The sequence below is a fragment of the Sceloporus occidentalis genome, unplaced genomic scaffold (assembly GCF_023333645.1).
Source record: "Sceloporus occidentalis isolate IW3139 unplaced genomic scaffold, rSceOcc1.0.p SCAF_25, whole genome shotgun sequence".
Taxonomy (NCBI): domain Eukaryota; kingdom Metazoa; phylum Chordata; class Lepidosauria; order Squamata; family Phrynosomatidae; genus Sceloporus; species Sceloporus occidentalis.
Genome location: NW_028317005.1, coordinates 806,760 through 830,916, shown reverse-complemented (window position 1 = coordinate 830,916; position 24,157 = coordinate 806,760). Strand labels below are relative to the sequence as shown.

The 24,157-nt window shown below is 38.0% G+C and overlaps 1 protein-coding gene across 1 annotated transcript in view; it reads left to right on the top strand.

Annotated features, from left to right (window-relative positions):
• Positions 1 to 12,130: 12,130 nt before the first annotated feature.
• Positions 12,131 to 24,157, top strand: part of LOC149300238 (SPRY domain-containing SOCS box protein 4-like) — a 30,300-nt gene continuing 18,273 nt past the window's right edge. Inside the window, exon 1 of the mRNA XM_089485434.1 lies at positions 12,131 to 12,824. Within this exon, the coding sequence (XP_089341560.1) occupies positions 12,131 to 12,824 (694 nt within the window). The remainder of the gene's footprint in view (positions 12,825 to 24,157) is intronic.

The following is a 24,157-nucleotide window of genomic DNA, read 5'->3' as shown; positions in this document are numbered from 1 at the left end:
TTTTCCTCACCCCATTCCCTCAAGATTGTGAGCTTGCGAGCTGGGCTCTCTCCACCTAATGTATTGGTTTGTGTAAGTCTGTCAATTCTAGTCTTGTCATACCGCTCGTAAATATTTCTCGTAAGAAAATTGTTGGCACTTTATAAATAAGAGATAATAAAAACTTTGAGTTTTCCTTTTGCTTCAACTAATAAAACCCTAGTTGGCATACGTTGTTCGTTACCACGCTGACAATATAATTATGCCATGTACAGGAAAAAGAAGTGTGTCGTTTATTGATTCATGTAGCGCTATCATATTCTGCAGCACTGTGCAATAGGTAAACACGGAAATGAATTAGTACATCACATAACAATTTGGATTTACGTGAACAAAATGTGAGTGTCACATTGCAGCAAGAGGGAGAGAAAGAAGGGGTTGTCTAATGTGTAGAATACTGTTTTGTGACTGTACTATTTAGAAAGGTTTAAATGCTGGTGAAGCAAGAGTTCAATGCTAGTTATGCAGAGGTTCATCACTTAACCAGGTACTTTAATTTGCACTCTTTAAAATGTTTAGAAATAAAATACTAAACTTATGGAGAAGCTGCAGCTCCATGGCTGCAGGAGAATGCCTCCTTTCTATGTATTGGCTATTAGACCCTTACCACAATGCTGGATCTGGGACAGTTGTAATAACGCTACGGAATCTGCCTGGACTAATGTAGAAGAATGATAAAGAAGAAGACACGTTTCAATTTAATGTAGCTCTCACCGAAAGTTAAGATGGCTGCTTCTGTGTATACCTATCGGGTGGGATTATAATTGATTATTAAGTAATTATTACTTGCAGAGGTATGCAGCTTTAATAGTTAAATGTTTAATATCTTTTATTTATATAGCGCCAACAATTTACGAAGCACTTAAATGTTTAAAATCTACTTGTATTGTAAAAGCAACTACTAAGAAATATTAGCAACTGGTCCCTTGAAATAGTAATTTGCAGTGTGTCCCTATTGGGGATGAGATATAGATATATATAATATATTTTGTAGTTTAAATTCAAAAGCTAAGATAAAAGGAAAATTAAGTTGGTCATATGCATTAAAGGATATCACACTGAGAGCACATTTCTGCCTGTTTGCCAAAAACAGGATTAATGTGCATTAAAGCATTTTGCAAAAAATATCATTGGGGAAACTTTCTATGGGGCAGAAAATATATATCAATCAGTACTGTCGAAATGTTAATTATATGATCAAGCACTCTGCTGGAGGAATGGAAAATATAAAAAAAAAATATTTCATTTTGAAGACATGACAGCATTTTAGGCTAATACTGCAGGTTTTTGGGTAACTAAAATGATTTTGAATAAGGATATTTACATAATGGACCATCATATTTATTCACTGCGGCACAGAGGATGACTATGCTTATGGCAAAATATAGAACTGTCTGTCAATTCTGTGTTTGCCGCAAGCGAAGCACTGTTTGTTGATGTGGATTTAAATACAGAATTGTAATTGTTGCAGTTATTAGCACTGACTTAACAAGTTTAGTGTCCAAGGACTTCTCAACCCTTAGGTGAGGGGGCACTAAAGTGATGGCCAAGTGGTACATTTTCTGAAATCTCTGCCTTTTGCCTGCATAGATGTCCATCTCTCTCAGGTTCTAGAATCCATTCAGTGTGGCAACCGGGTATGACATATCCCAGGTTTCCCCAGTGTTAGGGTGCAAATGATGGCACCTGTCGGCATCCTCTCCCCAAGTGGTACTACAGTCCTAGTCCTACACATACATGTGATCAACAGAGCACCAAACAAAACACGATCTGACTGTCATTAACACCTAGACTATCTGTGGAATGTCCTCTGCAAACATAGACTAGAGAGGCTTGCTTCAGATCAGTCCTGAACTTATTTCTTATATTCTCACCAATGTTGAAGAAAAAGTAGCTATACGTCCAATACCCGTTTTATAGGTTAATTGTTTTAGCAAGCAACACAGCTGTCATTTTGGAAGGTTTATCATTAAATATATTAAATATGAGCTCTTTTGAGCTATCTGGGTTATATTGTACGTAGTTATGCCTAGTGTCCATCTTCTTTGTTATGTGTCTTGCAGAACTTGCTCTGTTTGTTTGACTTGTGAAAGAAATTAACACGTACCATCAGCAGAGATTGTCATACTGAGATTACTTAGGGTCTGAACTAAGAACAAACTCCAAACAGAGGCAGAAGTCAAGTAAATCAAAATTTCATTTGATCAGGGGAGAAGCCTCCTGATCAAATGAATTTACAACATTTAAGGTGTCCAAATCAGGGTCCGTATTGGGCGGTCAACCGAAGTCAGGACCCCAGCTGCTCTCTCCTTGTGCCTTTTAGACATAGTTATGTGGTCTATGTAGACTGTGCTTGGTTGGCACAGCCTTCATAGTGTAAATGGGCCAGTTGGGCAAGATCAAAGATCTCCTTTGTAACCGGCCCATTGAGCAGCAGGATACAGGGGAGTCCCCCCCCCCCCCAGCAAGGAGACTGCTTTTGCAGTTGAAGATGACAAGATTTGATGAGTGATTTAATTTATGCCTTTACTTCAAGATATGTAGAAACATTGTTGTTGTGTCTTTCCATAACAAGCCATGTGTTTTATTGGAAAGAGATGCTTCTCCTTTAGCAGCTTTTCACTAGAATACAATTATACTATTCTAAAAAAAAAACACTGCTCCCCGCCATCACCTCTATTTCAATTAATATGATCTCCAGTGGTTTTCCAGCTGTCACTGAAATGTGGCTAAGCAAGCAATATTGGTCCCCATCACGTCATACAAGCAATAAAGCAAGAGGTATGCACAGGCTGAAGCCATCTGGTGAAGAGCAGGGGATGCAACCCAGGTGCTGGTTTTATAACAACGATGAGCGTATTAATTGGAGGTTCTCCCTAGAAAGTAGGGTTGTTGGACAGTGTTAAGATATAGGCATGTCACGCATTAGTCTTATTTTAGATACAATCACCGGCTGCCTCTTATGTTAATTTGGTTCTATCTAGAAGAGACATCAACAATTTTTTTTTAATCCACAAGTTAATGACATTTTGTAGCCAATAGTCTATAGACGCCCACCCCAAGATATTTTTATAGGGATGTGTCTGATTCCTACATGTGTTAATATAATTGAAAAAATACTAATTTAAAAAAACCCATATACAATACATGAACTTTTCATTATTGCATAAAACAATTTAATAAAATGTTTGCTTGTAAACATATAGAAACCAGCATTTAACACCTATGTGCAATATATATATATATATATATATATATATATATATATATATATATATATATATATTAGTAAATATGGGCAGTGTCTCAATACTAAAATTCCTGTTTCATATCACTACAAATTCCGGAGAGCAAATGGACCATTTCATATGTGATCTTTACTAACCATTTTAAAAAGATGGCCTCAGATGAACTTGAAAGTCAATTCTTTTCCACAATTAACACCTTCCATCCAAGGATTTCCTTCCATACTCTCACAGAGCTGCTAGAGCAAGGCATATAATAGTTTCCATTTGTCAGATCGGCAGCCAGACAAAAGCATGTGGTTACATCAGTACTTGTTTGTCCATCACATTTCCTGACCATGTTCCAGTTGTATGTAATGTAACGGGAAACTCCTCGTTATAGACTAATTTCTAGGAATTTTAGCGGAACGCTTAACAGTTTGCCATTTATGTGTTCCAGTTACTTTGCTTAACACATGCATCACTTGGTTTATCTTAACTTAAACACGCGTCAATTTCCATGGCCAATGTCTTAGAAGAGATTGTTCAGCCTACAGAAGACAAAACATTTACTTTCCACTTAAGTAAATAATGTCCTTACAAAGTACACATTGTGTTCAGTGCATGTCCCCTGATTGCCGGAAGCCCTCAGAAATACTGGTTTATGCTGCAATTTACCTTTTTTATACTACTAGCTCATTCAATCTTTGTGTACATATACAGTATATATGTTTTTTAAATATTCATGTTGAGGGTTATGACATGCATCTTGGATCCGTGGTGGAAATCCATATTTTGCTATCAGGCTATGTTCTTATGTTTTCCTAATATAAGCAGTAAAAAAAAACAAACTTGCGGGTGCGGGCGTTTTTTCGGGAATTGCGGGTGGGAGAAGGTGGTCAGACAATGTATCTGCGGGTCCCAGTAATCCCACGCACTCCCACAAGGCTGTCTTCGCGTTGCTCACAGACAGCGTCTCTTCTCTTGTTCCACCCAGGAACCCAGTAGAGTCACGTGAATTTACGTCACGTTGCATGCCTCTGCTCCATCCCGGCAGGACAAGAGAAGAGGCGCTGTGTGCGAGCAACGTGAAGGAAGCCTTGCGGGAGTGCGCGGGAAATCTGCAGTTCAGTTAAGGAGGTGGGGGAGTTTGTATGAATGAGTATGTGTGATTGAGGGAATGAATGAGTATCTGTGAATGATTAGTCTCTGTGAATGAGTGAATGAATGTTTGTGAATGATGTTTGCGGGAGCGGGCAGGATTGGACACATATGTTGCAGGAGCGGGTGGTAATGGTCAGAAATTCAGCGGGAGCGGGCCAGAGCAGGATTAAGAAAACAGTTCCGCACGGGGTTCTACTTGGTTACACACAGCAATTGCGATGAAAGTTGGCATATACATGCTGATAGCAGGGCTATCTCACTGCCGGTAGCTATGCATAAGCAAAAGTTGGTGGTGAGGATACCGTCATCATGTATTTTATACACATACCAAACTGGGGTATAAATAATTGTTTGTTGATGGCAAGTTCCTTAAATCGGCAGACTCAACGGAGTCTGAGTTTAGGACAAAAAACTTTAGTGTTAATGATTTTACCCTGAATGCATGTTGGCTAGTAAAAATAATAGTTACGTAGCTACTGTACTATCAGTATGTATTATTAGTAGCAGTGTATTCTAAATCCGGAGGTAAGCGGTTAACATGCTCCTTTTTAGTCATTGAGTAGCTTAAATGCAAGCAGAGTGCTGGTCAGACGCTGAGGCGTTTTTTTTTTTTCTGGCATACTTATGTCATCTTGTAGCTAAAATTAGTCTGGTGCAATTGACAGGAAACGCAGGAATCTGATATCTAGAGATAGATGGAATATCCCGCAGGCTTCGCTCATCTGCCTTGTCTGGTCAAAACACTGCAGTCTGGCTGCAGAGGACAAAATTTATAATTATCAACCAGCATAGAAGCAGGAGTCTGTCTGATCATTTGATCATTTTTATTTTATATTTTACACTTTCTGGTGGGGGGGGTCCTCATTAAAAATCTTAAAATAATTGGCAATTGGCAAAACTCAACACAACCTAAAATAAAGTATATCTTAATAATTTCACAAAATTGATTATTCCATAGTTCTTTGGAAGCTGGTTTGAGAACATTGAGAACTCAGAAGAGGGTTAACAGTGGGACAAAGGGTCAGTTCCCAGGGCTTTAACTAGGTATTCCTAGTCTGGCATTTATATGTCTACAGTTATGGGAAAATATATTTTCTCCTTGCCTGACTCGCTGCATTATTGGATATTTTTTGGCACTTTTTATTAGATCTTCAACAATCACCTTATATTAGATAAAAAAGGAACCTGAGTAAAGAAACACTGTCCCTGTAACAAAAATAATCTCCCCCTCTGGCTCAAAACCTGCCCCTGTAACCAGCAAATGGAAGGGCAGGCTGGGTAACTGACACGGATATCCGTAAATCCTGCCATGATGATTTCAATGTATGCATGGAAGGGAAACAGACCGTGTCTTCTTAGTGCTTTTGGAGGCTCCAAGCTCTCTTCTCAACAGCTTCAGTGCTGAGCTGACTTGTAGCTTCATGCAAAATCCTCATTCAATGATTAGTCCAATATCGGTCCAATACATAATAGAAATGGCAAGTACTATTGTATGTGTGTGTGTATGTATGTATGTATATATATATATATATATATATATATATATATATATATATAAAAGCGGGGCATGATGGACGTGCTCTGGCTGAAGCCACAGCCCCTGTTCCTGAGTTGTTAAATGTGGTCACCTCGGAGTTGAGTTGACATGCGTATCACATGTGTGGGATGCATAGTTAAGTACATGGTCTACTTCAATATTTACAGACAGGAGAGAGAGAAGCTGAGACAGAAGTCTCATATTCCAACTGTACACTGGAGTCCATGTTGAGCGACACTGTTTAATATATCTTTCATTCATTGAATCTTCTCACTAATTATACATTATTAAGGGCCAGCCACTCATGAAGAACAATTAACCAAATATGCCACTTTTAAAATGCATAGCAAACTCTCCTGCTACCTTTATGTTTCTCTCTGAATAAACCCCCAAAATGTTCTAGACTGAAACATTTCAAACCTATTCATTTATTTTTAACTAGAAAACTTGAGCCAGGTTTGATCGTAAAGAAAAGTATTTTTGTCTTTAACCAGTTCACATACTTCTAAAGTCTATTATGTATAAAAACCACTCCGTTTGCCCTCTGGATTTCTTCCAGTATTCCACTAATGTTTTCTTATTTGCCAAGAAGCAGCTATGAATGCTTTGGTTGTTATAGCCCAAGCTTAAAATATTCTAGACTCATGCTTGACAAATACTGTCTAGTCTGATAGAAGCAAATTTGACTAAGCCAGATAATTAGATCTGGTGTCGTTTTAAGCTGAGAGGCAGTGGACGTGGGTCACGTGATTTTTTAACACTTTACTGCTTCTAGTCGAGACCAATGGCCCACTCTTAAAAATAAATAAATAAATAAATAAAAATTGCTATCTGTATGCATTATGAGCAGTTTCCTACCTGGATCCTGTATGTCAACAACGTAATGTATGGTAGGGCATTCATTCCTAGGAGAACATTGGACATGACCTTAAAATATGTCCCATTTTTTTGCTTTTCCATTTAATACTGACTATTCTGTATCTCGAATGCCCTTTCAGTGCTGGAGATATGCATTCTTTGTGGAAAAAGAACATTTCTTTTTCATTTCTTTTTGTTTTGGAATGGAAGGTTGCGCTAACATTTATGATATGAAATACACGTCGAGGACGCTATGTTCAGTGAGCTCATTGTTCTTTGTGTCCTTGTGTTTATATCGGAAAACATCAGTGGGAAAGTATGAGACAGTATTTAGGTTGGGAATGTCCAAGTAGCAAGCAGATCTGATGGGGGGGGGGGTGTAAAGAGTATCTAAAAATCTGTTCAGGGTACCAGAGTTTCTGGTGTAGATTGTGTTCTCCTATCTATGATAACAATGGTTACCAAAGAATGATCCCTTCAACAAACACATTTAATTGGTTACTAAATGTATGTAGATGTTAGGCAAATTAGTGTCTTACTACACCTATTCTAAGGTGTTTTAATCTTTTTTTTAAAATAAAGTGCATTTTATATTATATTAATTGGGAGCCTAACATAATTTTGCTACATTCTTGGTGGAAAAACAACCCATTAAACTTTAGTTATTGTAATGTATAATGCTTTTCACTTGAAAATTGAAATTTGTGGCTTTGATCGTTCCATAAACCCATTGAGCTGCCCAGAGCCGGCCTTAGGTGTTCTGGCGCCCCCCATCCCAAAAAAAGAAAGGAATAAAAACTTGTAACAAAACCCCAATCACTATATACTACGCCAAACATTGATGTGGTCTAGGCCTACCACTTAATTGTCTGGCTTAGTAGTAGGGATGCACCGAAACGAATTCTGGACTGAAACCGAAAGTGCAGCATTTACCTGGCCAAAACCGAATATGACCCCCCCAACACCATAAAAAATCTAACACTTTTATTTAAAGTAAGTAACACACCAAAATAGGAGAAAACAATGAAATAATATTATTCATATTCCTATCATGCCCAGGCATACCCAGATTCCAGGATTTACTCGCAGACTTGGCATGATAGGAGTATGATTGCCCTATCTACCCCTTCTCACTCCCTTCTCCCTATCTACCCCCTTTCCCCTGTCTCACTCCCTTCTCCCTATATACGCCCTCCTAACTATCTACCCTTTCCCTCTTTGAAGTTCACTTACCTTTCAGGAGTCCTGCGGTGAGGGTGCAAGGCCTCTGCCTCCCAGCTCTGCCACTGTATGGAACAGTATAGAATGATGGAAGTTATGATGTACTTTTAGAGCATAATTAGATCATGAAAAAGACATTGGAAATGGTACAGCATAACACCCATCACTCTCACACGCATACCAATCCACACGCATACCAATCCACACGCATACCAATCCACACGCATACCAATCCACACGCATACCAATCCACACGTATACCAATCCACACGTATACACTAATCCACACGTATACCAATCCACACGTATACACTAATCCACACGTATACCAATCCACACACATACTAATCCACACATGTATACCAATCCACACATATACACTAATCCACACATATACACTAATCCACACATATATACCAATCCACACATATATACCAATCCACACATATATACCAATCCACACACATACCAATCCACACACATACCAATCCACTCTTACTCTCATGCTTTCCTACCTTTCCTCTTTTCTCCTTACAGCTCCTTTTCCTCCTCTTCGTTCTTCTTCTTCAGTTCTTCTGTCTTCTTCCGGGTCAGAGGGCACGGACAGCGGTGGGCGCGGCTTCAGTGTTGTGCGCCGGGATCTGACAACAAACCCCGGCGCACAGCAGCTGTTGCCGCGCGGATCACAAGGGAGTGATATCGGAGGTCTTTAACGGACCTCCGGCTCCCTCGAGTGATGTTCAGCCGGGTTCAAGGGAGCCGGAGGTCTGTTAAAGACCTCCGATACCCCTCCCTTGCGAGCCTGCTCCTCCAGCGGCGGACATTACTGTCCGTCTCTGGAGGGGTGCCGGGTGCCCCCCTGATGAGCGGCTAGGTACGCTGCTGGCGGCAGCGGTACGCTACGGTGGTGGCGGCGCCCCCTGGAGTGTGGCGCCCTGTGCGGTCGCACAGGTCGCACACCCCAAAGGCCGGCCCTGGAGCTGCCATGGTACCCAAGAGACGGTAAAACCATTTTTTACGGAAAGGCACTGGGGACATTTACTCGCTGGTAATGAGCCAGAATCACAAGCTTTCAAAGTCTTTTGCTGCAGCCAAATCAATACTTTTCAAAGATTAGTTATACGTAGGCGCTCTGTATAAAAATACTTCTCCCAGCACTGAAGATCCCCTGTGCGGCATCACTGGATCTTGGGATGCACGGATATAATAAGTTTCCCTTTTTGTGTGTATTTTATACTCCTCTTGTATCAGAACCGATTAAATACACTATGGAGCTACTTGTACTGCTAAATGGGTGACTCTGTAAGTCGCATACATCTCTGTGCAATGCCTATTGCTGGTTTTAAGAGTATTTTTATCTCTTGCTTTATTATCGGCGATGTTGAAACCGTGTGGTATCTGTGAATGTTCTTTGATGTGTAATAGTTACTATTTCTTATGTTTTTCTTTTACGGTTTCATTTCAAATAACGTTCAGTCGAGTGCTTGCGGAATGACTCATACTCTTCCCATGTACTGTATCCCGGTATGCATCCGTGGGGAGAAATATGGCATGCCGTGATTTATCCGCATACCTACAGCCTTGGAAAACGAAAGAGCATGTTTTCTTATAATTGCTGTACTTGTTACCTGCTGTGCCCGACCAGTTAGATTTAAAGGACTATGTATGCGACAGACATCCTCTTGTCCTTGTTTTACCTTCGTACAATCTTAGAAACATGGAAACACTGATAATTACAGAGGATAACAACTAAATGGATAATCTAACATGCTTGTTACCCAGTCTGCCTAAAACCTCATACTAATTTGTAAAGGATTAATGATGGTCAGACTGTAATTCCATTTGCAAAACATTTCTAGTATAATAGATCTGCTTTCAGTGATGGCACAGTGTATCTGCCATGCAAAATAATGTATCTGAAGTTTGGAACCAATATATGGCGTATCAGAGGTAGGATACCAGCCGGGCCATGGTCGTGATGTAGAAGTAATAATGTACCCCATGTAGTCCAAGATACCACGCATTCCTTAGACAGACAAAATTTACTCAGATGGTTGTATATTTAAAGCTTTAAAAATAACTGGGGAGAATTTGGTAACCTTAACTGTATTTCCATTATATAAATACCAAATTTAGCCAAACTAATCTACTGATTAAGGTTAGTGTGTGTGTGTGTGTGTGTGTGTGTATGTGTATGTGTGTATATAGGTGAAGCCGTATTAGTCCAGTAGACACAATGTCAAAAAATAGAGTATTGCAGAGTATGCGGTGATACCTTTTATAAAAGGTATCACCGCATACTCTGCAATACTCTATTTTTTGACATCATGTGTGTGTGTGTATGTATATATATATATGTATATATATATATATATATATATATATATATATTAATCTTTTATTTATATAGCGCCAACAATTTACGCAGCGCTTGGATATTTTATATATATATATATATATGTTAGATATGTGTTTAATATATATTAGATATTCGTTTTATATATATATATATATATATATATATATATATATATATATATATACACACACACAAGACAGTAAGTATTACAAGGAGTAAAAAAATGTACCCTGTAATCCACTAAGGAGAACCATTACCTAAAAGAATGCACGTAATGTTCTTATAGCCGAGGCGGGGCTTTGGCTGGACTGATGGAGGAAAATGCTGTCTGTATCCCATTATGAATCAGAGGAAGTTATTGTCTGTGCCGCACACTGTGAGCTCTGTACATTTTGTGCCGGTTGCTTCGGTTTATCCTGAGTCTGCGCAGGGTGCATAAAATGCTGAAGCCGATGACGCGGAGGTATAAAGATTACTGCATGTGGGTCTGAAGAAGAGCACTCAGTAGTCTGCAGTGTACTTGCAACCTTGACTGGTAAACTGAGCCTGCCAAGTCTGATCCTGCTTGTGAGTGGAACTAAAACAATTTGTATATGTAGCCAATGAAAAAAATCTTGTGGGTTTTGCTTTTACAGTAGCACTACGGGGGATGATATTTCTAAATTAATTTTGTAGAGTTGCAGAGTAGTAACCATGTCATTGAAGAGAAGGAGGAAAAAAAGAATAAACACAAAGAACAACATGTGTGTATGTATATGTGCATCTATGTACAGAATATACACCATATACATTTAATTGGATGCACTTATTCCCAAGATAGGGTTTGTGTTATTATAGTCAAGTTCTCTGACTTTGGAGACATCGACTGGGTGCTCTGTATTGGCTATGGTTGTGTTAGAACCTCCTAGTACACATGTAGGAAAGCCAGACCAGTGACAAATTAATTTGAAATTGTTCCTTCCACCAGATGGTTGACTATACGATGATAGCATTTGCTTTATATCAACGTAATTTTAATCAACCATAAACATTTTATTTGGTTCTATTGCTTTGATATTAAATTGGTAGGAATGTTGGCCCAGACGTGCATTGAAGACGCTTACCATAGTGTGTGACTATAACAGATATTAGAATTTGTCGTGTATACAGAAATGTTTTGATTGTCCAAATACGCTGTCCAGGTAGAATTGTGATCACTTGTATGAGAATATACTGCTTGACCCTAACCTTCAAATGCTTATAATCTGTCATATTTATGTACCTATCCCTCCAGGTGATAGTTACATTGGCTAAAGAAGGTATTTTTTAATGGAACTAACATCATTCCATCTTCCCACATTTATATATTTAAAGGCCTTTGTTTTAAAAATACCATATGAACATTTGAGTTTTTCCTTGTTTATGTGCCATTGGAAATAGTTGCATGCCCAATCATAGACTGGTAATAGTAACAATGCATAACATGTATTTAAGAAAAACGTTGAAAGCTTGTAATAAACATGTATTAGTGTCCCAAATAATCATTTGTATTAATAAATATCATCTTTTTCCCAGGAGCATCATTATTGAAGGATTTCTGCGCTAAAGTCTTCCAATGGTGCAATTCTTGCACAAGTATTTGACTTCAAGAGGAATTATGTTAATTAGGTAACAGCAGGAAACAAAGGACCATATTCCTTCTCCCCTGTCCCCAAGCCCCTTTAAACCTTGTGAACCCACTGCTGAAAAATGGGTCAAAAGATCTCAGGGAGTATAAAGTCTGTGGATGTACGGGATCCCCCTTACAGACCAGTCAAGCGTGAACTTAGAGGACCTGACTTTTGCAAGCCTGCTCGGCTTGATATGCTTTTGGATATGCCTCCTGTCTCTTTGGAAGTTCAACACAAACATGCGTGGAACAATGAGGACCGATCTCTGAATATCTTTGTGAAAGAGGACGACCGATTAACGTTCCATCGACACCCAGTTGCACAAAGCACAGACTGCATCCGTGGCAAAGTTGGCTACACAAGAGGCCTTCATGTTTGGCAGATCCATTGGCCTACGAGGCAAAGAGGAACACATGCTGTTGTTGGAGTATCAACTGCAGATGCTCCGTTACACTCAGTGGGATATACATCACTGGTTGGAAGCAATAGTGAGTCTTGGGGCTGGGACCTAGGACGGAACAAACTTTATTACAACTGTAAGAATCAACCTGGTGTTACGTATCCAGCCTTTTTAGAACCTGATGAATCGTTTGTACTCCCAGACTCTTTGCTTGTAGTTTTAGACATGGATGAGGGAACGCTCAGCTTTATAGTGGATGGACAATACTTAGGAGTTGCCTTCAGAGGACTTAAAGGGAAGAAACTGTATCCTATTGTCAGTGCTGTATGGGGTCACTGTGAAATCACAATGCGCTACATCAATGGACTTGATCGTAAGTATTATAAGTCATACCTCTCATTGCTTGTTTTATATATATTTTTTAACATAGCTGACTAAAAGTCATATTAGTATCATTCAAAAAAGGTATATACAACAAGAACTCGTTCATTCTGTGCATTAGGGTAACCCAAGTTTATTCCCTTGCATGGAGGCCACAAAGCTTTCTGGTGGCATGCCACTAAGTGACACTTTCCCCTATGTAAGTGTATTACTTAGTGTGGACATCCTACGTGGTCAAATTTGGCTGTTTCTATAAGCAGTTGTACATTTAACTACCTATTTGAGCATTTAATTGGCATGTGCCAAGATTATTCTATGCATCTCTAAAACTAGACCACTTTCATTTGTAATTTTAAGATTTGGGTTTCACCCTAGTTTTTGTTTAGGTTTCAGATTTTATAATTTTTTCTCCTCTTGGCTTGCCCAGTCCATCCTTGCAGAATGATACTTTATAATGTTAAATAAATCACGGTAGTATATGCCGCGCAATGGCTTTTACAAACAGAGGACTTTTACAAAACGCTGTTGATAGAGCAACCAATAAATGCTTTTTCAGGTCTTGTCTTGGTTTTCAGCTTTTCTTTCTTGTGCCCATAAACAACATTCTTGAACTCTTCTGTATGGAAACTTCATGATTTCACTGATGACTGCAGACGTGTGGATTGTGCTAAAAGCCAAGTTCTCATATTATTTTTCTGTTTGTGCTTCTTGTGCTACAGAACAGCGCTGTTGCTCGCATTCTGTGTTAAACTTAGGGTGGCTAAATAAGCATCTATAATTCCTGCGCGGCGCATTCACTTTCTTGGCATCTTCCACAGAAATATTTAATATATTTCTGTACGTCACCTGCCATGGAGCTGATACAACCCACTTGCAATACCGCGGTCATTTTAGGCATCCATCTACCTTTCTATCTTCTTGATTTCATTACCTGTTATAAAACATGGCAAATATGTTTAAAACAATATAGTATGAGAAAAAAAGTCAGGGGAGGAAGTAAGTTAGCCGCAGGGTGGGTAACAAGACAATTTTAATAATCATTTGCATTTATTGAACCAATACAATCCCACTTAATTGAATCATGTAAATGAGGGACTGTCACACCTGAAATCAGGAAAATTTAAAAGAGACCGGAGATCAAGAAAATTTGAAAGCAGCAGTGAAAATCATCATAAATTCTAATAGCAAACAGGAAGTTGTAACATGCTTCCTGTATGCTAAATGCAGACGGTACACAAAGTTCAGACATAAAAACTGTTTAAGTCATGGTTGGCCTGTAAAATAATCATGAACATGAGGTCAGTGCAGCTTCGCAAAATAATTTTTTAATTTTTTTTTTAATCATAAATATATTTTAATGATAAATTACAATTTAAAAAAATATTGTTTATAGAATAGTGCAGTAGCTATGGCTCCTACATTTTTAGAACTGGCTCATAGTCTAGTGCACCTTTGTATATTGAGATACAAATATTAAGATGTCTTCCAGATTTTTCTGTCTTGTCTTCTACACAAATTGTGTCCATTCCTATTATAGTGTAAGAACTAGGATTGGGGTAATCTTGTATGTAACAATTTTTTAAGTCATGATCAAATATACACCATTCAGTGTTTTGCTTAAATTGTTTTCCAAGGAAATGCTATATCAAAGTATAAATAAGTGCAAGTTGCAGAGGACCTTTTTGCACCATATTAATTGTAGATTGTCAAAGGTCAACTTCGTGATGCACAGTTAATAAAATAATTTCACTCAGCGTGTCTCACATAGAGCTCACTGTTTAGTGAATAAGTCCATATATGAAGGATGTCTGTGATGCATTATTATTATTTTTATTCATACAAAAATACATCCATTAGGAGGGCAGATGGAACAGCACCATTCACTCTAAATTGCTGTGATTTTTCCAGGTAGCAATTTGCTGTGTACAGTAGCTTTAAACTGACAGCATATTACTGGCAGCTTAATAGACCAGTTACTTTTGTGTTGTCATTGTAAATGAAAAACAAAAAGTAAAACCCTGTTCAGCTGTTCTCTTCTTTATTTTATTTATGTTAGGATAAAATAACCGGTCTGGTACTTGAATATCCCTCGACCAGCAGAAAGGTTGATTGATTGATCGAACAAGTGGACTATTTGGGTGCTGTTTGCTCTGCATTTCTGCAGGATGGTGATTGCTAAAGAAGTGTAAATTTGTGTAATCAGGAAAGCCATCTTCAGCACTGTTCTCTCATAGGAGCTGCCAACACATTTTTTTTTTTTCATGATTTGCTATCTTCAGCATTTAGGAAGCTTAAGAAGAACATTTAAGATTTACTTTTTGCACCGGGATCACATTTTTGCAGAGTAGCCGATAATTGCCGGTATAATTTTAGATAAACAGAACTATTGATTTTTCTACTGAAGACCCTTAACCACGATTCTGCTATGTCTTGTTTATGGTTATGTAAAGTACATTTTTCCTTTTTTTATATCTAGTCTGAAAGCAATGGTTGGAACATGAACAAAAACCAGCTATATAGGGCTACAGACAGCCTTAATCCCTTAATGAGATCTTCTGCCCAGCTGACCCCTTTGTATTTAGCACTCAGTTGATGGTCCTTGGGCATCCCATTTGGATTCTTGCTATTATCACTCCTGTCATATCTACCTGGTGTGAAACATGACTGTCCCTGATTGTGGATGTGATGTAGTCCATGCTCTGGCCACATAAGGAAAATCGGCAACAATTGCTTAAATATGTAATTGTTCTCAAATGCTACATATGTTACTTAACAGTCCAACAAAATGTTTGATGGAGATTTTTTGTGACAACGCTGATTGTGATACAGATATGATTGTGAGACATAGTGTTTGATGGAGAGACATAGCGTTTGATGGACGGTAATAACTTTTTGGCAAATCTAGTCTGCCCATTTATCCTGATGTAAAGACTCAATCCTTAATCAGTTATTGATCTAGTTTTTATGCATAAAGCTAGCCTGAATCTATCCAATGCGTGTTTAAATTCCCTTACTATATTGGCCTCTACCCCTTCTGAAGGGAGGCTGTTCCATTTATCTGTCATGCTCTCAGTAAAGTAAAACTTCCTTATGTTACATCTAAACCTCTGTAAAGTTTAAATCAGAGCTAACATTGTAAGAGCCGAAATCATGGTCACTAGAAAATTCACCAATACCCTATCCGCTATACAATAAATCAATAAACCTAAAAAATCAGTTGAATTTGCCACAACATAGCCATGCCTTTAAAATTGTAGTGAATCCTTTTAGAACACGGGGGCTTTGTATATTTTTACCTATTTGGCAACTGAACGGTTAAGAAATGTGTGACATTCCATGTGTTGTACAAAGGAAGAGGGTCTGGGCTTGTATGTTTAATAAGGTCATCTGTTCTTGTGCTGCAGCCAACAGTCGAAGTTTGTGCTGTGTGATTCACATTTTAGTTTCTCCTCTTCTATATCTGAATCATACAATGAAACCCCAAGTTAAAAAAAAAACGAAGTGGCTGAGTAACTTCCTTAAAAAGGTCTTGATTAACCCTTTTTTAGGTTAGTTTTCAAAGCTGTTCCTTAAAACATTAATGGTACTCTGTAATACTCTTCTTTCCACTTTTGCCCTCTATTCTTTCCCCAGCAGGTGTTATCCTACAAATACAGCACAGAAACATTTTAATATGTTTTTTTTCATCTTCCCAAAGGTACTAAGAATGGTGTTTCTAATCCTTTATTTAGGTATGAAACTGTTAAATTCAGTAGGTGTAGAGTTGCTGACCACCTTTCCAACTTTGATGGAAACTTGGTGATGTCTGAACTGGTGGCCTACCAAATAGGGAATATCATATGGCATATAAGCAGTTGTGGCTAACTTTTTATAAACTGGCTTACTTACTTACCAAATTATTTATTAAATTTCTTGATTAATTTTGTATCAAGAAAGAGTTCATTTGTATCCACAAAGAGTTTATCAGCTTGTAGTCTTCTCAAAAGCAATTGCAACCCTGACAACACCCCACTATGACCACCTTAAGTGTTAAAATTTCTGCTCGTATTTTAAGGCTGGCGGGTGGTAAATCGCGAGATTGACATCTACACTACAGTAGTACAGCGTCTGGCCGCAAGCCTGTAATTTATCAGCTGCTGGCCTTAAATCACCAGGTCCATTTTTAAAACTCCTGTACTAGGCGTACATTGGTAGAATTTTGCATTTCCTATTTTGTGTAAGATTTATTCTGTGCCTATGTAATAGGTGAATTAACTAGCTATATGTTCACATACAATGTCATTGACAAAGTATTTTACTCAAGCAGCAAACCTTATCTCTAAAGAAGATGTTTGGTGGTTGCTTGGGATTACTTAAAGAAGCCCCTTTACGTTTTTTCTTTTTAATATGTATTTTGTTTATGAAAGTCAATATGGCTATATAAGAAACCATTAGTTATAGTTTTCCAAATAAAAATCTTAATACAGTTGGAAATTATTAGTGTTTAGGGACTAATAGTTGTTTGCATAGAAGTGATTTCTAGTTTATTTTAACATTTTAATATCTGCATTAAATAAACATGAATTGCTTTGAATTATTGTAACAATGTGTACACTTTTATTGCTTGTGTCGTGATTGTAGAGAGTAAGACAGATTTCTCATGGGTTTGTAATCGGTGAATTTACAAATGTACAAAGGGCAGCTAAGGTTATTCGTTGGCGCAGTTAATAGCCGTAAATTGCCGGGATGGGCCAAACCTGCTATAAATAAAATATGTAATTATATTAGCCGTGCGCACGGTTACGGGTCTTATGAAGGAAGGACACTGGAGTATTTTAGAAAATTACTTGGAGAAATTCTCTTTGTGTGGCAGATGCTGGTTCATTTGCACATCAAACTAACAGCCATCTGCCTCTGGCAAAGCTTTCTGACTCTTTCGCTTCCCCCAGAGAATGTTATATATTATTGACACATAGGACTACGACACTAAATTGATCCACGATTATCACAAGTGATAATATGTATCTGGCTATGAAAGTTACAAATGCATCACAATTCAGTGCCATATCTACTACTAAATGCATTAGATTCACAAATGTCCATATTTCAAGGAGCTCAACAAGTCATGTATTACAATTAACAATTGGATCTGACTACAACTAACATTTATCATAGTGGTTATGTTATCAAAGGCTAAAATGGATATTACCCTACTGGTCCCATTGACAATTGCCTAAAGTTTTTTTTAAGCAGAAGAACATTCACTTTTAATAAACTCAGCGATGACTGTTTTGGCTTTATGTAGCTTCGACACCAAGTATTATCACAAATACTTTCAGTGTGATACCAAAATCCGTGCAATGACAAAGCTGGGAGGTTGGAAACTGTAGTTAGATTGTGTAGCGTTATGAAATGCTGGTAGCCAGGGCTGGTCTTCAATAGGTCTAACCAGGTTGACACAATGGTTTCTCTTAGTGGTAGTCCCTACAACCTAGCTAGATATGCTAAGCACAAAATCAGGTTTTAGAAAATCAGCCCTTCTGGTGGTTAATCACTCACTAGTGCAGGGTCATTAGCTCTCACCCATTCCAGAGTACTGGATATGGTGCTTTGAGCATTGCATCGGTATCAAGGCAGTGTTGGGTATCTACTCAATGCACACAGACAACGGGAGTATTCCCATCACATTCACTCCAAGCAAGCTCCTTTTAACAAGGGAGCCAGTAGTTCCTGTTCCTGCCCCTGCCATTAATATACTAGCTTTCTAGACAGGCCAGCATACTGGTGCATGGAAAATAAAAGGAATCTGGACACCAAAACATGGTGGAGGGTATCAATATCTGAATATAAAGTTAAAAAATATATAAAGAAATGGGCATGGTTACCTTTTACTCAATTCTCTGGCAATAGGTTCCGCTGATAATTGTTTAAACCCCTGTATCTGGAAAGGTAGTATAAGGATAGTGGACCCAGGCACTGCCTTGCCCAATCCAATTTATATATATATATATATAATGTAAATAATATGTAGTAATTTTATTAAATATTTTAAACTATTTTGTGATTAAAATAACCGATTTAGGCAAAAGTATGCAAATTTCAAAATAGGTAACCCTAGTTTTGGTTTTATGCTACATCTGTAAGTATTATTTCCAAGTTATTTATTGATCTATAAGTGTGTGAATATGCAGGTCTAGTTAGATCCATTTATATGTTGTTGATAAAGTGTTTTTGAAACATCCTTAAATTTAGGTACAAAAATGTTAAGACGAGGGAAAATAAGTGCATCTTTTTGTTGGCAAACAGTGCCAAAGCATCCAATTGAGTTTATTTACTGGTTCCTCAAAGGGCCATTGAAACTGTAAATGTGGGTGGCAGAGCTTTGTATGTGCACACCAGGAAAGTTAATCGTATTCCATGCTTCATGGCTCTGCTAATCACGTAAGGATCAGTTGGTTTCAAAGGTTATTATCCTTCTTTCTCTCTCCAAGAGAGTGTGTCTGAAGGAGCTGAAAAGTTTTAGCTTAGCAGATGCAGTGATTAAAGTGTGGTTGGTGGTGGGGTTAAGTTAGGAGGTTAAATGCAAATAGAGCCGCTGTTGTTCTAGTCTATTCTATATGTTCATAAGACTTCATGTAGGTGACCGGATACAGTTCCACAAACGGTCTTTGGTTTCTGGTGCTGCTGTTTCCTGGCTGTTCTCCAGAGTTTGAAAGTATGTGGGTTTTTTTTTTTCTTTAACAAAAATAAATAAATAAACCAAATAGCTTTTGATGCGAGCAAGGCCAGACTTTGTCCAGATTGTCCCCCAAGCTAGTATTCCCAATGGCTTATGCACCATTGAGTCATGTTGTATCAATAGACATTTTGACCAGTGCATTAGTTAAATGAACAGATCCCTTTTCAATCATGGTGGTTTGCTGAATTAAACGGTAAATTAAGCATTACTGCAAGATATTGCCCATACAGCTTTCCGTGAGCACATAGAGTTCAGTGTGGTACATTATTATTATTATTTATTGTTTTATATAGCGCCATCAAATTCTGTAATTCCTGTAGTGTGTGCAGATTCCTGATTCTGGGGACTATCAAATTCTGTAAGGCCGTACAATGGGTAGACAGGACATAAGTAGTATGTAACATAACAATTTGACTTACGGAGACAACAGGTTAGGAGGGCCCTGCTCAAAGGAGCTTAGAATTAGAATTATCCAACAAGATAAGCCAAATGTCTACCTTGGGTTTGAAAAAAATGGTCACTAAACATCTGTATCACCATTTTGCACAATCATGTAAATTTTTGAATGGTGCACCATGTTTTATCAGCTATATTTTGCATATCGATATATATTAATGCATGCATGCAGATGTAAAAGGTAGCCTAACTTCCTAACTATGGCATTAGAAGGTAGAGAGGTAGTATACCCCAAAATAAAAAAAAAAATGCACTAGGATTTATCCCGGACGGTCTACCTAAAAGCAAAAAAAAATAAAAAAAAAATACATACTCACAGATAAACAACAATTGCATAAAACGTAAACAGATACAGAGAGTTTTGATGTAATCTATGAAATGATATGGTAAATGTAACTATTAGATTTTCTCCCTACCTACATATTCCGAACCTTGCCCTTTCCCCATCTCCTCCCTCTCTCCCTTATTTTATACAAGTCTTAACATAGAATGTACACTCTGGGTCACATTGACCTTTTGATTTAGGGTCCCTACACTTCCTGTGGACATTCACCCAGCTGGTCTACTGGTTGCCATTGGTAATAGTGAATATTAAATTGCGACCTTTGCCTGTTGCCTTATTAAACACGTTGAGCCAGAAAGTTCACGAGATGTCAAGGGAGAGAACATAAAACCAGTCACAAAGACGTCTCTCCCCTACCTTGTTCTGTTAACATCTGGTGACTGGTGCCTGGCTTTGTTGCATATTTGCTCATCAATGAGTGTCTTCACAGGAGCTTCATTCACTGAAGGCTGAATGTTAACATTGCTAATAATTAACATTAGCTGGGGGATGACTACCGTAGAGAGCTGCATTGACACAATAGAGGGCCGGCTATACGCTAAAGCTGAGGATTAACCTTTAACTATGACTGATGCATTTTGATGAAGTATGTTAAATCGGTAACCTCAATGTGCCACTTAAATTTATACATATTTTTATGATTAAGTATCATTCAATTTTCTTCTACAAAACAATAAACACATTGCTTGTCACTGTTCCTTAACCTATGTCCCATTTTCGAGTAGGGGACGTTCTTTCCTGTGCTTTCCATACTAGGCGTGGGAGTGATGTCATCAGCAGGCAGCGCTGTGTTGTCACATCATGCCACACATATGTGATGGCATCATAATTTAATGTTCCAGGCCTGCCCACATTGTGCAAACAACGTCATGCCATCAAATCGGATTCAAGTTTCACCGTGATGACTATTCACACACCAGTCCCCTGTTTGGTCATAACTGGTCGTCTGGGCCTTTGCAGCCTACTTGATTGGTTTGTGACATGTTAGGTAGTGTTCTCTACTTGTAGCAGGGCCCTCGTCATCCTGTTTTTTTCTGTAAATCCAAATGGTTATGTGATGTACTACTTTTTATAGCATGTTTGCCCATTGTACAGCTCTGTAGCATATTATGGGGCTTTATAAATATGATAATATTCACCTCCTGTTTCTCACCCCTTATCCACCTAGATTGTAGTTCCTGCAGGAACAGGGCCCTTCATTCCCCTCATATCTGTATGTCAATTGCTGTATTGTACTTGTCGTTATCTGTAAAATTTTCATCTTGTACAGCGCTTTGGAATCTGTCGGCGCTTTATAATTAAGTATAATAATAATAATGTAAGCTTCCAAGTATGCCCACCATAACAACTGTATGGTGACATGATCATGCTGATTTTTATTTAACATATTTACACAATACCCTTTTATTTTATTCAAAATACTTTCTGAATATAAATGACTTAAATAGCATGGATTTGTATTGGGGGTAGGTCTTACAATATGTTCGTCAAAAGTGCACCTTAAAACAGAATCAAAATGTATATTCTCTAAAAGATCTGTTACTTGGGCGTCCACAGCCTATTAAGCTGAAACCTCATTTGCAAGCTCATGCCACAGCTCCTTAGGCTCCAGGCAGCATCTGGTATGACACAAGTCTCTGGAGACTTTATTAAAGCAAGTGAAAACATTCTCAGTTACTGCAATAAAATGTATAACTTCAGACTATACTCTACTTTACATCCAAGTTTTCATTGCAATAAGCTTTTTTTTATTTAAAAAATGTTATAGATGTCTTGGGAAAGCATAGCTCACGTTTTGAAAGCATGGTGAGAACCTGCAGATGTCTAATTGTGGTTTGTAAAATATGCTTGCGATGAATATTGCAGCTGGTCACTGTATACTGATTAAGAATTGTGTCCAGAGCATAGCAACCATCTTGGAAAGTGTAGACAAAAAGGGATAAGGTCTTGGTGAAGATGACAGCTGGAGTTTGGAGTAGACAAAATAGATAGCAAGACATATGTTCATGATCTACAGAATCGTTCCAGCAAGTGTATTAATTGTAATGCAAATACAATACATTCCTTTCTTATACTCCAAGCCAGCCTTATCAAGCCCAACGTGACTATAGAACACATAAGGCTAATGCACTGTGGGCTATGGTGCGGGTGGATTGGCAAATGATGGCACACGTATGTACAGTCACATGACCATAGATAAAACTGGGCCTGCATGGTATATCATAAAATTAACATATATCACCACACTACAGACTTATGTTCTTTGCAGTAGAAATTCCCTTCCTGATTAATTCACAGAACAAAAAGCCATTCTCTACAAACAAACAAATGGTTTGCTTACATTTGTTACCTGTCAATGACGTCTTTCCGGTGTAAAATATATATTAATATTATGCATATAATTACTGAAGTGTATCTAGGCACTGTACTGAGTTACTCCTTAACTGAAACTAGGAACCCTTCTCAATTTTCACTGTGAAAACGGTGCTATAGAACACAGCTGAAAGATTTCAGCTCTCTAAAACTCAGTATTTAGTTTATCGCCACCTTTTCTCTAAATCAGAAACTGTTTAAGACATTTTTCTTAGTATCTGTTTTCAGTGGATAGAGAGGCAAAAGGTGATCATTGTTTACCTTCTTTGCATGGGCCTATCCAGAATCCCTCGTGGTTGTGGCAGCACCATGAGATTTTCGAGGAAAAAAACAAGCCTTCTGGCTTGTCTGGTGTCTGTAGATGGGTGTTTTGCAATGCTTCTACTATCTGTTTTCAGAGTTTGTAATATATATTCTGGATTTGCCAAAAAAGATCATATAAATATGTGATAGCTGCTCTAATAAGACTGTTTGTTTTTAAAATGCATAAAAAAATTCAAAGTAAAAGCCAGATGCTGTTTTTTGTAATTCCACATATCCTTATCAAAAGGGCCGTTGGTTTCACTTTACAATTTTCATCTTCAATGTATTTAATGTCCTTCTTTTTTATGACAGATGAAACGGCAGGAACTTGCTGTTCGTTATTTACTTCGGCAGAGGCATACGTTTAAATTTCAAGTTAAGCTTTTGCTCATGTGAATTAACAATTCTTTTTGCTTCCTCATATCCTGAGCTCTTTTGCGCTATTCTCCCAGGAGCAGCTGTTGAGATCTACAGAATAGCATATAATTTTGTCCTGGGCGTCGGGAGATCCGAATTGCACATCCCTGCGCTAAACCCCGAATATAGGCCGCACCCCCACTTTAAAGACTTAAAGTGTGGGGGGGGCGGCCTATATTCAGGCAAATACAGTATATGTATTTAAAAATGCAGTCTCTCTCTCTATCTAATTTGCCTCTTTGTTTGACCATCCTCATCTACAGCTACTTTCCATGTAAAAGATGTGTTTGGCTGTGCACGTGATATTCTAACTTTTACGTTTTTAAATAATTCATATTAGAATATTCACATAATGAGACTGTCGGGAACATAATGCAGTGGGTACTTAATAGTACCCCTAATATCCAGTTTTCAAAATTGCCTATTCTTTGATGTCAAAAGAGCTAAAGAGCAAAGCCTTTAATACAAAATAATATATACTACTGAATTTAGATGTCTTTTGAATATTGTGAATGTACTTGCAGGTTTGAAGAAACTCTACAAAACCATATTCTTACTTTCCTTGGATCACCTAGTATAGTTAGTTTGCAATAATTTTGTCTTTTCTAGGATACTCCACTACACAGTATTAAAATATATCCTGTACTGTAAACCATGCATTAGACTGATACATTTTACAAATATTTTTGGAAATTCATTCATTGTTACAGTCTTC